This window comes from Strix uralensis, chromosome 4, assembly GCF_047716275.1.
Source record: "Strix uralensis isolate ZFMK-TIS-50842 chromosome 4, bStrUra1, whole genome shotgun sequence".
NCBI lineage: Eukaryota > Metazoa > Chordata > Aves > Strigiformes > Strigidae > Strix > Strix uralensis.
In genome coordinates, this window is record NC_133975.1 from 17,085,686 (window position 1) to 17,099,282 (window position 13,597).

At 38.9% G+C, this 13,597-nt stretch overlaps 1 protein-coding gene across 9 annotated transcripts in view; it reads left to right on the top strand.

Moving 5' to 3' along the window:
- The window catches only part of CC2D2A (coiled-coil and C2 domain containing 2A), a 65,989-nt gene that overhangs the window by 29,414 nt on the left and 22,978 nt on the right, over positions 1 to 13,597 (top strand). For all 9 annotated transcript variants that reach the window (XM_074865793.1, XM_074865794.1, XM_074865799.1 and 6 more), the window contains 6 exons: positions 357 to 534; positions 1,678 to 1,834; positions 2,947 to 3,094; positions 5,340 to 5,478; positions 6,257 to 6,460; positions 12,638 to 12,730. In XM_074865793.1, coding sequence (XP_074721894.1) covers positions 357 to 534; positions 1,678 to 1,834; positions 2,947 to 3,094; positions 5,340 to 5,478; positions 6,257 to 6,460; positions 12,638 to 12,730 — 919 coding nt within the window. The remainder of the gene's footprint in view (positions 1 to 356; positions 535 to 1,677; positions 1,835 to 2,946; positions 3,095 to 5,339; positions 5,479 to 6,256; positions 6,461 to 12,637; positions 12,731 to 13,597) is intronic.

Sequence of the window (13,597 nt, forward strand, 5' to 3'; positions counted from 1 at the left end):
TTCTACTTCCAATCACTAAAAACTTCAAAACATTAACTCAATTTGTTATCATTTATTGTGCTTTGGAGGAAGGGAGTAGAAGGGAATGTTTCCCTAAATAACTCCTTTTATATGGAGGTGGCTTTAGTGGATCTGAAATTTGACCTGTTCATTTTTAAATCATTTTATATTCATGAGAAGATAAAACAATTGTAAATGATAGTTTTAAAGTCATTCCTGTGTAGTGACATTTTTAGAATACCATCTTTATCTAGTGACTCCTGTTTCCCCTTGAGGAATCAGATTCTCATCAAAAATAACCAAAGAATAAAAATGTTATGAAAAATTATATGACAGCTTGTTTGACATATTTACAGAGCAGAAGTTTTGCGACGAGAAGATGTGAAGAAACGCTCTGCATTTATAAAAGTCCTTTTCAACTCGAAAGAAGTATCAAGGACTGTTACCCGACCAATAAGTTCAGATTTCAGAGTTCACTTTGGGCAGATTTTCAATTTACAAATATTTAATTGGCCAGAAAGTTTGAAACTACAGGTAGATAATGATTTCTCATAGTAACTTTTGAAAAGATTATTGAAATGTAATTACTCCTGTAATGCTTGTATTTTGCTCTATGGTAGCATTGCAAAGACTGAAAAACCTGTGAAAGACCCATTTTAAATCATCAATCTTACAACCTTTCCTTGCTTCTCCAGTCACAAACTTTTAACTTTGCTGCTACGTTTTTGATGCTTGTGCTTTTATATATATATATTTTTAAAAATCACTATGGGCTGCATGGGGGAAATTAAATAATTAGGACATGTGATTAAATATGTTAGTAGAGCAGCCTCTTAATTTTAGAAAAAGTGATTTATGTTGCAGATAAACTTGCCAAAATGGTCATCTTAAAACATTATTGTCCACACAGTAGAGTCGTCGTAATGTTTGCTGGAGGGGGATAAGAAAAAAATTAATTGCTAGTAATGTCCATCACGGCACTTGACTTGATCAGCAGTGCAGTTAAGTCAAACTACCAGCACCATTCCACATATGAATTAATGAGTCACATGAATAATTTTCAGAGCCAATACAATGTATTTTTAGTCAAGATCCTACTTCTGTTCAGTGACCTTTTTCTGTTACATAACTTACCACTGGTAGTTCAGAGGAAGGTGTATACCTCTTGCCTGCTCCATTTATGTAACACACAAATTGAAAGGGAGAAGGAATATCATCTTGGATTAAAAATATCTGAATGGAGAAATCACTTACATCGTTCTATGCCTGCAGTACTGCCAGAACAGGGACTGTGCCTTTCCCTTACCACAAAAGGCAGGGTGAATTAGTGAGGCAGAATCCCTCTGGCATGTTCACCTGATGCCAGTGACTGTCACAAGCACTTATATATTGTACAGTGATGCCCTTTAAAGCCTAGAGTTTGTCATACTATTCTCAGGTGCATTAGAAAAGTGAAGAGGATATACTTGTAAGAAGAATTCAGACCAAGTTAGCTGCTGGTAGCTGAAATGTCTGCTAATTGGGTATTTTAGAAAGTAAATTAATACAATTAACTTAATTATTTCATGCTTAAGTCACAGTAAAACCTTTTGTCCAAATACCCCACAATATGTTTTCAACTTCTCATGAATACATGTGTACATTTTTTACTATGTCTGTCACTATGTTTTCTTCCAGATATATGAAACAATGGGTATGAGTAGTACCACCTTGTTGGCTGAAGTGTTCATACCTGTTCCTGAGACTACAATTCTGACAGGCAGTGCTCCTATGGAAGAAATAGAGTTCAGCAGCAATCAGCGTGTGACATTGGACCATGAAGGAGTTGGGAGTGGTAGGGACTATCTCAATTCAGTGTTTCTCATTTTGCTGAAACCATGTAGCAGTAATAGGCTGGTTTAAGTTTCAGAGTAAGTTCTGTTAAGAGCATTTACAGCTTCTGTATCTGAATCTTATGAAATAGTCATGATTCTTATTATTGAAGTTTGCTGTGGAATTTTTGTCTCTTACTAATTTTAAGATGTATATAATAAAAATGTGTGTGTTTATTATTTGGCTTGTAGTGTTAGTGGAGCTCTACCAGCTATAGAAGGTGTTTGGGGTTTTTTAGTATTTAAGTAATCAGGCCTATGACACTGCAGAGCAAGCAGATGGTATTAATCAGTATAGCTCCAGTGATTTTAATGTTTTAAACCACTGAAGAACTGGCTGTGTAAGTGTTTATGCAATGTAATTTTTTGTCATCCTATTTGCTTTGTTGATGTGCTGTAACACATTTTATCCCTGCAACTTCAGAAAGGTAAAACAAGGGAGAGATAGGAAAAGGGGAAACAAGAATAGTACATGGTAGCATATGGAACTTTCAAGTTTGTGTAGTAAGTTTGAACAGCATTACAAGATGACTTTGACTTGCATAAATTTGGCATATATGAAATAGAAGTCAAGCTAGAGCAGAAGAATAGGTAAAAAACTGTGCAGGAAAGAAATGTAAAAAATCATTACAACAAACGTGTGTGTAAATGACATTGACAGTGATAACTATATACAATTGTGTATCACAAAGCTTTTTCAGTCATGCATAATTCTTTTGGCTCTGAATGTCTGTTTCATTAATAACAGTATACTGAATCTGAAAACTACCAGAAATATTAAATAGTGTGCATCTGTGAAGGAAAAAAAACCCTTTTGCATAGTTTTCAAGGCATAGCCTTTCCTTCCAACCCACATGGAAAGCCTTTCTGTAGGCAGAATAGAATCTTTCACTCGTTTTGTAGAGCAGAGTCCTTCCCCACAACATGCAGCATCATCAAGTTGTTTCACATTACACCATTTATATAAAGGCACGGGTTATTTGACTACTTGTTTTCAGCAAGTATTATTAAAAATGTTTAGACATTGTGTTTTAATGCATAAATATACTACTTTGGGTTTTGCCCCCCTTGATAGGTGCATCCTTTTCATTTGAAGCTGATGGTAGCAACAAAATGACTTTAATGACCTCTGGGAAAGTATCCAATAGTGTCTCTTGGGCAGTTGGAGAAAAAGGAATCCCCTTAATTCCTCCAGTATCTCAGCAAAACACAGGAATTCCAAGGTAATATGATATGAATTTTCAGTGATTCATGGGAAACTGATTATACTAGTATTTTTTAAAAATAGACTTTCATAACCTTTTTCCTTAAGTTGAAGTATTTTACTTTGCACTGTAACCCTCTGCAGATATCTTACGGTACGCATTTTTGGAAAAACGATTTTAGTTAGAAATTGTATCTTTTAGTATATTGTTTCTAGACAATATTAAAGTTACACTCAAGGTGATTAATTCACTTTTATAATTTTCTAATAGAAGAGCTAAATATATATTGGCAAGGAACTTTCCTGTAATTCCACTAAGAACAGAAGCTCCAGCTCTTTCTTAGCCGAAGTGAATTTGGGGAGGCTACTGGGACATGTGCTTTAAATGCTTTTTCTGTAATTAATGATAAAAATTACACTGTGGAAGCAGTAGAAGTTAGTATGGGGGCTTGTCACTGTTAGTGAATTAATCAGTGAAAAATTCTCATCTGTTGGATCGTTCCAAGATAATACTCTTTCATTATTTTTTTCCATCAGAAGCCTGTTGACCTGCAGAAATTAGTATATTATTCCATTCAGAACAATCTAATTTGCCCTGTGGCTGCAAGTTGGATATTGTAGATTATTTGTCCATTTTGTTGCTTTTATATAATTTCAATAAAGTCAAGGAGGTGATACATAAAGTCTGCTTTTGTAATGTTCTCAGGTAACTTCACTGTAAAGCCTTAAGAGTTTCCCCATACTTACTAACACTGAGCAAGTACCTCTTCCAGCTGATTAGATTCTGTCAGATTTTTATTAACTTAGAGGCTAGACATTGGCATCCAAATCACTGTTACTATTTTTGACCCAAGCTGCAGCTGTTAATTTGCTGATCATCTTATGAGTAACCTGCTGATTTCAATGAGACTAGAATATCATGAGATTAAAACATAAGGGTGCATTCCCAAAGGCTAACTTTAAACTCGGGAGACTAATCGCTATAGTAAATGGAAAAATGGGGAATTTCAGAAGGAAGTTAGCTGTAAAACACTCTCTGAATCACCCTCTAGAGATGAACAGCCCTCTGTGACTTTCCATTGTCTGTTGTGAACGTCGGAGACAGGATTTTCATGCCTAAAGTTAGTTTTTGCTGTCCATTAGCTTTTCAGCACAATTGTGATTCAGTGTGCATTTGTTCAAGACTGGTGCTTAAAGATACAACCTTGATGTTACCACTTTATCTGCTGCTCCAGTAACTGCTGGATATTTGGCTGATTCTAACCAAGTGCGAGAAAGATCCATGAGTTCTTAAAGGTTTCTTGAAAATATCCAGCTAAGTGGAGAACAAAGACTCAAATTAGCACCCCTAACAAGAGAAGGGGCAACATCCACCTTCTGTGGTATTTTGGCTAATAACACCCATGTCCTGCTGTATTGGGTTTGTGTGGCAAAGTTTTGTTAGTGGTGGGGCTTCTGGGGTGGCATTTGTGAGAAGATGCCAGAAGCCTGGCCAGCAAGTCAGTGTACAAATGGCCTCCAGACTCCCTGTCATACTTCCTTGTCTACTGCAAATACAAGAAAGTGAGCAGGAGCATCCAAAGGATAAGGAGTGGAGCTGGGACTCATAGTGTCAGGAAGGACCAAAAGCAGGACTGCACCACAAGGGAGAAGGCTGCCAGCACAGGCAGTGTCCTCGCCAGCCAGCATACAGTCTAACAGGAGCTGGACGTGACAGGCAGAGCAAGGTGCTGGCAGCAGGCCCAGACATGGCGAGGGGATGAATTGGGCCCCAGGGTCTATCTAGAAAAAGCAGGGAAGGGGGCAGAGACCCAGGCTTACAATGCAGGTTGAAAGAGCCATCCAGAAGACAGGTCAAAGACAGGATTGAAGACATAGCGCAGGCAAGGACTGTACACCTGAGAAGTTCTTTTCAGTATGGATTGTCAAATGTTTATGTTAACTTTCATGCTGTAAAGCAATTTATTATCTTACTTCCTAGTAATCAGCAACATGGAATAGTGTAGGTGTATTATAAATGTGTCAATAAGCGCCTTACTACCTTGTATAAAAGTTCTCTTCCGCCAGTTCCTTCATATTTCCCCTTTACTTTCCTTTGCAATTCCCTCAGTTGCATAGCTACAACTAAGAATTGCATAGTGGAATTTACTATTCAGCTTGTGGGGAGCTTTTTAGGGTTTTTCTACAATTGTTTTAAAAACTTTTTTTATATTGCTAAATCATATGTGGTTTAGGTATAAGTTCTGTCAATTCTGTCTTTTTAGTGCTTTAAAAAATATAGACGCTATTGCATCCATTGGCACATCGGGCTTAACTGACATGAAGAAACTAGCTAAGTGGGCAGCAGAAGCAAAACTTGATCCAAATGACCCAAACAATGCAGCTCTGATGCAGCTGGTCATGGTAAGTGGCTTTTTCAGAGCTGTAGGGCTAACGGACCTATGAAACACCTAGTCACCAGTACCTTCTCAGGCAATGTGCATGCATGCCAGGGAGGCAGTAGCACTTGAATTTGTGATTGATGTACTTGTGTGAGTGTTAAGAAGCAAAATGTCTATTAAAAATATGATTTATTAATCCATTTAGAAGTAGGTTAATGATTTATTAATGAGTATGACTTATTAATCCGTTCAGTAGTACTCTAGTGGTGAAAAATAGGTATATGGAAATACACAAACTGATTAATTTATAAAAAATGCAGATTTTGAGTCTGTTGTTTCCTTAAAGTGAAGGGGTATTCCCAGTGTACTTGTATGGTATTAAATAGGACGTTGCTCATTAATGACAATTGCACAAAGAGATCTAGTGTGTTGTAGAAGTTGGGACTTTTCTAAACCTCAAATTGAGGAGCTATTTATATAGCTGAAGTTGTGTAAATGAATTGTCTTTACAGTACAGTTTCATAGGTTACTCTGCTATGTTATAGTTTTCCTACTATTTAATGTTTTGTTTATGTTACAAGGAAATAGAATTTTATTGTGTTCTTAAATGTATAATCTCATATACTTTGCTCAACAAAAACCTACTTTAAAACACTTAGTGTTTCAGTCTCAGTTTGATCCATGTCAATTGCTTTTGCTTAAAATGAACATCTTTGCAATATACATGTAAGACTTACAAAAGTTATTTTATAGATGTGTCACTTTGTATGAAAATGTTAATAATTTTTTGACTAATTTAGGTGGCTACAAGTGGAGAGGCACACATTCCTGATTTCTTCAGATTGGAACAGTTGCAGCAAGAATTTAATTTTGTTTCCGATGAGGAATTTAATAGATCAAAGAGATTCCGACTCTTGCAGCTCAGAAGTGGGGAGGTGGCAGAGTTCCGAAACTATAAGCAAGTCCCTCTGCATGAACGAGAAATCAGTGAGAAAATCTTCCAGGTAGAATGTTATTCAAGATACTTCTCTTCTAGTTTTAATGCTAATAATATTTAACTTGCAATTGAGTCAACTGGTCCCTTTAAAGTATGTACAGCTATGCTGACATGCAAAAAATCAGAATTTTATTCCTTTAGTATTTTCTAGTGTTACTTTAATCTAACTAACATAGCTTCATTCCAAGGCCATTTTTCCACAGCTATACTGTAGAAGGAGAAAAATAAAACACAGCAACTGCTGTAGACACAAATGTTCTAAGAGTGGGTTTTTTTAAAGGCAAGAGACTTTTTTTTTAAAAAAAAGTGATTTTAAATATAGAAAGAAAATGCAGATATAATTCAGGTTTAGGCTTATTAACTTTTGAGCCTTTTCTGTGGAGACTGCTGGAAGCAATGACTCTAATGAGAACTAAAACCTTTTTATGTTTTACTTACAGCCTATGTTGCAGTTATTTCTGGTTTAGTACATTGTTCCAATTAGTTTACCCTGTCCTTGCCTGTCTGTTAATTACCTTACTGAAATGCAATGTGTGCATTTTTTATTTGGGTCATACTTCAATTATTTTTAATCTCAACTCCATTATTACTGTTAAGTCACACATTCTTTTGTTCTTTAGCAATTCATGTAGCTAAGGATCATTTTAGTGTGTTCATTGCCTTAGCAGGATCAGAATCATCTCAGATTCTGGCAACTCCTGCTTTATCCCTACTTCTTACATAAATTTCTTTGAAAAATGCCCTTTTTCCATTTCTTTTGGATTATATCTTTTTTTAAAAGATATTTATTAATTCAGTCATGTCTAGCTCTTTCCAATAAATATTTTTCCTTTTTAAATTTTAGATTAGTTTTGTATCTTTTATTTAAAGATGTGCCACATCTTTGATATACATTTCTGATCCAGGTGATTTTACAGACTAACTGTGTTCACTTCAAGTTACCATTCAAAATTGAAAACCATAGTTTAAGAATTGTTTTATTTGGTTTTTCCATTAAGGGTAAATTGGATAAACCCATGATCATCCATTCCAAGTTCATTTTATATGACATGATCTTCAAAACTAAGTTTAAAGTGATATCGTTCCTAGTTGGTTTACTAGCTCTTTGTCAAAGAAGTCTGAAAATTCATGGAATCGTGGAAATACTGTTTGGAAAATACTGTCTGGAGGTAATCTAGTCCTACTTTCCACTGAAGTGGCGGGACTGTTGCCAGCACTAGATGAGGTCAGCTGTGTATTTGTCTAGCCATGTCCTGAAAGGGAGATTCCACCGCCTTTCTGGATAACCTGTTCCAGCGCTGCACTATGCTTCCAGTGATTATATAAAAAAAAAAAAAAAATCATGTCCAACCTGAGTCTTCCAAGTTGTATTTAATGGCTGTTTTCCCTTGTTATATTGTCTGGAACTATAGAGATGAGTTTGGCACTCTCTCCTTTGTAACTGCCCCTCAGATAGTTGTGGGCAGATCCTGAATTGCTCATTAATCTCTTCCTCGCCAGATTAATTAAGTTGAACACTTTGTCCAGTGCAAGAAAGACACTGAAATACTGGAGCAAGTCCAGCAGAGAGCTACCAGAATATCTACAGGTCTGAAGCACATGATGTATGAGCAGAGGCTGAAAGGCCTGAGTTTGGTTTGGCCTGAGCAGGCAAGCCTAAGGGGCTATCTTATTGTGTCCTTCAGGTACCTAGTGAGATGGTGGCAGCAGATAGTGTAGAGAAAACAGAGCAAGACTTACCTTAGAGGCAAGACGATGATAGACACTTCCAGAGAAATTCGAGTTAGATGTAATGAAAACATTTTTCACAAAGAATGTAATCAAATTCCAGAACACGTTGTCCAGCAAGTTTGTAGAACTGCCATCTCTAGAGATACTGAAAATTCAACTGGCAAAGGCCTTAAGCATCCTGATTGGAGTTGTTCCTGCTTTGAGTGAGTGTTTGGACCAGATGACCACCAAAAGTTTCTTCCAACCTACATTATTCTAAGATTCTGACCTCTTCTTGTAGGTCATATACTCTAGGCCTCTGACTGTCTTAGTAGTCCAGTTTCTCCACATGCTTCTTGAACTGGCAGCCTGCAGCTGGACATGATATTTCAGGTATGCCCTCATAAGTGCCAGGTTGGAGGAGCTAGTAGTTTCCCTTTGTCTGTAGGCCATGATACTCCTAATGTAGCCTGTGGCTTGCCTTTTGCCAAGAGAACACATTGTTGGTTGCCATTAAACCCCCAGATTTTTTTTCAATATGGTTGTCATTCTGCTGGTTGCTTTCCAGTCTGTGCCACCACAGGAGTTACTCCACTCTCAATAAAGAATTTTGCCTTTTCTTCATTGAGACTTCAGTTGTCATAGTCTTCAATTATAAAGAGTCCTTTAAATTGTGGTTCATCGTGATGAATACAGTGACTTATATTAACTGCTCTTCCTAATCAAGTATTGTTCGCTAAATTGCTGACAGTGTATTGTGTCTCCTCATCCAGGTCACTGGTGAAGATACTGAGTAATATTGGCCCTATAATCAATGCCAGGGGTACTTTTTGCTAGTTAGAGGATGCCAGCTGGACACTGAGCTATTGATCTTACTGTTAGAGCTCAGTTGTGCATCCTGTTTTCAACCCAACAAGCAGTCCATTCAAAACCGTATTTCCTCAAGTTGTCCCAGCCAGGAATAACTGCATTCTACTTGTTGACAGTGGTGATATTTTCAATCTATTTCAACCTACAGAGAGTGGAGGCAAGGACATAGAGCCTGGGAGGAATACAGAGAAACTGCCTGAGGAGCCAGGAATCAGGTTAGGAAGGCCAAAGCCCTGTTAGAATTAAATCTGGCCAGGGATATCAAAGGCAACAAGAAGAGCTTCTGTAGGCTTGTCAGTGATAAAAGGAAGACTAGGGAAAACGTGGGCTGTCTCCAGAAGGAAACAGGAGACCTGGTTACCTAGGATGTGGAGGAGGCTGAAGTACTCAATGACTCTTTTGCCTCAGTCTTCACTGGCAAGCGCAAGTCTTCACCAGCAAGATGCAGAAGGCAAAGGCAGGGACTGGGAGAATGAAGAACTGCACACTGTAAGAGAAGATCATGTTTGAGACCATCTAAGGAACCTGAAGGTGCACAAGTCTATGGGATGCATCCGTGGGTCTTGAGGGAACTGACAGATAAAGTGGCTAAGCCACTATCCATCATATTTGAGAAGTCATGGCAGTCTGGTGAAGTTCCCGCTGACTGGAAAAGGGGAAACATAGTGCCCATTTTTAAAAAGGGAAATAAAGAAGACCTGGGGAACTACAGGCCAGTGAGTCTCATCTCTGCCTGGCAAGATCATGGAGCAGATCCTCCTGGAAACTATGCTAGGGCACATGGAAAATAAAGAGGTGATTGACAGCCAGCATGGCTTCACTAAGGGCAAATCATGCCTGACAAATTTGGTGGCCTTCTGTGATGGGGTTACAACATTGGTGGATAAAGGAAAAGCAACTGATGTCATCTACCTGGACTTGTGCAAAGCATTTGACACTGTCTCGCATGACATTGTTGTCTCTAAATTGGAGAGACGTGGATTTGACAGATGGTCCACTTGGTGGATAAGAACTGGCTGGATGGTCGCACTGAAAGAGTTGCAGTCAACGGCTCAATGTCCAAGTGAAGAGCAGTGATGAGTGACATTCCTCAGGGGTCAGTACTGGGACCAGCGCTGTTTAACATCTTTGTTGATGACATGGACAGTGGGATTGAGTGCACCCTCAGTGAGTTCACCAATGACCCCAAGCTGTGTGGTGTGGTGGACACGCTGGAGGGAAGGGATGTGCCATCCGGAGGGACCTGGACAGGCTTGAGAGGTGGGCCTGTGCAAACCTCATGAAGTTCAACAAGGCCAAGTGCAAGGTCCTGCACATGGGTTGAGGAAATCCCAAGCACAAATACAGTCTGGGCGATGAGTGGATTGAGAGCAGCCCTGAGGAGAAGGACTTCAGAGTAGTAGTGGATGGAAAACTGACTATGACCCAGCAAAATGCACTTGCAGCCCAGAAAGCCAACCGTGTCCTAGGTTGCGTTAAGAGCAGTGTGGTCAGCAGGTCGAGGGAGGGGATTCTCCCCCTCTATTCCACTCTCCTGAGACCCCACCTGGAGTACTGTGTTCAGCTCTGGGTCCTCCAACATAAGAACATGGACCTGTTGGAGTGAGTCCAGAGGAGGGCCATGAAGATGATCATGGGGCTGGAGCACCTCCCTTATGAGGGCAGTCTGAGAAACTTGGGGTTGTTCAGCCTGGAGAAGAGAAGGCTCCAGGGAGATGTTTTAGTAGCCTTCCAGTACTTGAAGGGGGTCTATAGGAAAGATGGGGAGGGACTCTTGGTCAGGGAATGTAGTGATAGGATGAGGGGTAATGGTTTTAAACTGGAAGAGAGTATATTTACGTTAGGTATTAGGAGGACATCAGGAGGGAACAGGTTGCCCAGAGAAGCTGTGGCTGCCCCCTCCCTGGCAGTGTTCAAGGCCAGGTTGGACGGGGCTTTGAGGAACCTGGTCTAGTGGAAGGTGTCCCTGCCCATGGCAGGGGGGTTGGAACTAGATGATCTTTAAGGTCCCTTCCAACTTAAACCATGCTATGATTCTATATCCTATCTCTATTCCTAAATGATAAACTCTGTAGTCCTACCTAAATCTGATAGTGGAAGTTTCCTGCTGTTGGTTAACTGTGGTAGGCAGATAAGTATCACACAGACGCTTGTTCATTTCCCCTCTCCCTCCCACCCTGGACAGGGGAGAGAATAGGTGGAGCAAAAGCAAGAAAACTCATGGGTTGATACAGTTTTATAAGTGAAAGAAAGAGGAAGAAGAAAGCAAAAACAAAAACCAAGTGATGTAAAGGCACTTGCCACCTCCCACTTGTAGACTGATCTCTAGCCAGTCCCTGAGCAATGACTACTTTCCCCAAAATCCCATCCCTTTCCATTTTACTGCTGATCATGACATTATATGGCATGGAATATCCCTGTGATCATTTTGAGTTCACTGTTCTTGTTGTGTCCCCTCCCAACTTCTTGTGCACCCCCAACCTACTTGCTCGGGGAAGGGTGGAAAAAGAGAGAGTGTTGACAGTGTGCCAGCACTTCCCAACAATAGTCAAAACACTGGTGTGTTATCAATACCATTTTAGTCACAAAGTAACAACAGTAGCAAAATGACCTGAAGATTAATTTTACTGAGTAGCTTTTACATAACTAGCTGTGGTTCTAAAGCCAACCTGATTTGCAGACTGCCATTAAGCTGCAGGTCCTGGGAGACCCCTGGACTAGTAGGCTCTGTGTTTTGCTTAGAAGCTGAGTGTCAGCTCTAGCCTCTTCCTAATTTATGAGACGCTTTCCTAAACTTGTGAGTAAAAGTTGCATCTGTCAGTACAGCTTTCATTGTAGTCCACCAGAATAGTAACCACAACCCTGAGAAATACTCCATCAACAGACTTCTCTCCAAGAACCAAGCGCTTCTCATAAATCTTTTCTTGTGGTGGAAACCAGTATTCATCTCAGCACCTCGATTAGGCTACAGACTCTTTTATGAAGCCTCAGGCAAAGCAAAATCTTCACACTCTGACTGCTTAAAGAGCTTTCACTTTTTCACCATGTGCAAATGAATGTTTTTATTATGCTATTAAATCTATTTCTTGAATATAACTTAAAAATAGCTTAATAATTGTTTCTCAACTAACTCCCCTACAAGCAGAGTTTCTTCCAGTATCAGACACTATGAAAACTGGTTATGTGTATTAAAACACAGTTCAGATTTCAGGTCATCTTCCATGAATACTGCATCACTTCTGTTTATGAAGGATTATCCCTATTGCAGCTGCAGTAAGAGAAGCCATTTCCAGTTCAAATGGAATTTCAGTTTACAGCAGCAGGTCAAAGCTCAGCTTTAGGAGAAGAGAGGGAAGTCTTCAAGTTATTCATAGTAATTTAAACCACATGAATCTTGTAACAATGGAATTCTTGTCTCTTCATGGAAGTTTAGCAATACTATTGCTGTATACATTAGCATTAAAAATAGCTTTGTAAACCTCTGACATCTGTTTTGGTTTACTGTGATCCATACATGAATATTAATGAAATATTTACCATTTTTCTTGTATGTAATAAAGCACTGAATATATATTGAATCACAAACTCTAGTAAATATCTTTAGGACTATGAGAAGAGACTGAAGGAGAGGGATGTGATTGACAGCAAAAATTACCTAGATGCACACAGAGCAGTTGTTGCCAACTACCTACAGAAGGTAAGCTGCAAAAAATATGGATCCACTGTATTTCCCTAGGCCATATGTTGCTTCTATACTTGGATGCTTCATTTCCAGGCATACTAAAAGCTGATTTATGTTTAAACGTGACCTACAGACACCTGTAAAATTCCAAGTTAGGCCTGAAACTGGTCAAATTGAACAAGTGGAGGTTTGTGAATGACTCATTTGATGTTATTGAGAAAGATGCAATATACAAAATGACCAGCCGTTACGGATTTTTCTAGTGTTCTGTAAATTCTATTTTGCTTCAGTGTCCCAGAGATTTGTACTGTTGTGTCCCAGGTATTCACTGATTTCCCTTTCTTCCCTATTTTCCTTATAGCAAGCTGTGATGCAAAGGATTTAATTATCTCCGTGACAGTGGCCCTAACCACTGTTAGGAATTATTTAATGCAGTACACAGTGTCTTGTCCTGTAGCCTAAGGCAGAGGGTGTATCTTCCATCACATTACCTTTGTGTGGTATTAGAGTACCATTTTCTCCCCCTTATCTTGATTTAATTTATTTTTCTAGTTTGTTCATTCTGTTAGGATGATACTCTGTCTAATCCTTAGGGAATTACAGGAAAACATTGGTTATATAACCAAGAGAAGTTTGAAATTTCAGATTATTTTGGCAAAATAGCAAATACAAAACATGGCTACCAGTTTCTTACCAGTAGTGGAAATATCAAAAAGTGTATCACATCCTAGCTGGCCAGCAAAACATGTAATATGCTGATAAGATTGATTTGATGCAGGACAAAACAAATGGTCTGTTAGAAAGAATGGTTTGTTAAAGAATTATAGACAATGAAGAGTATTTAAATCTCCCAGGCAAGTGCCAAAGCCCAGATTCAGTATG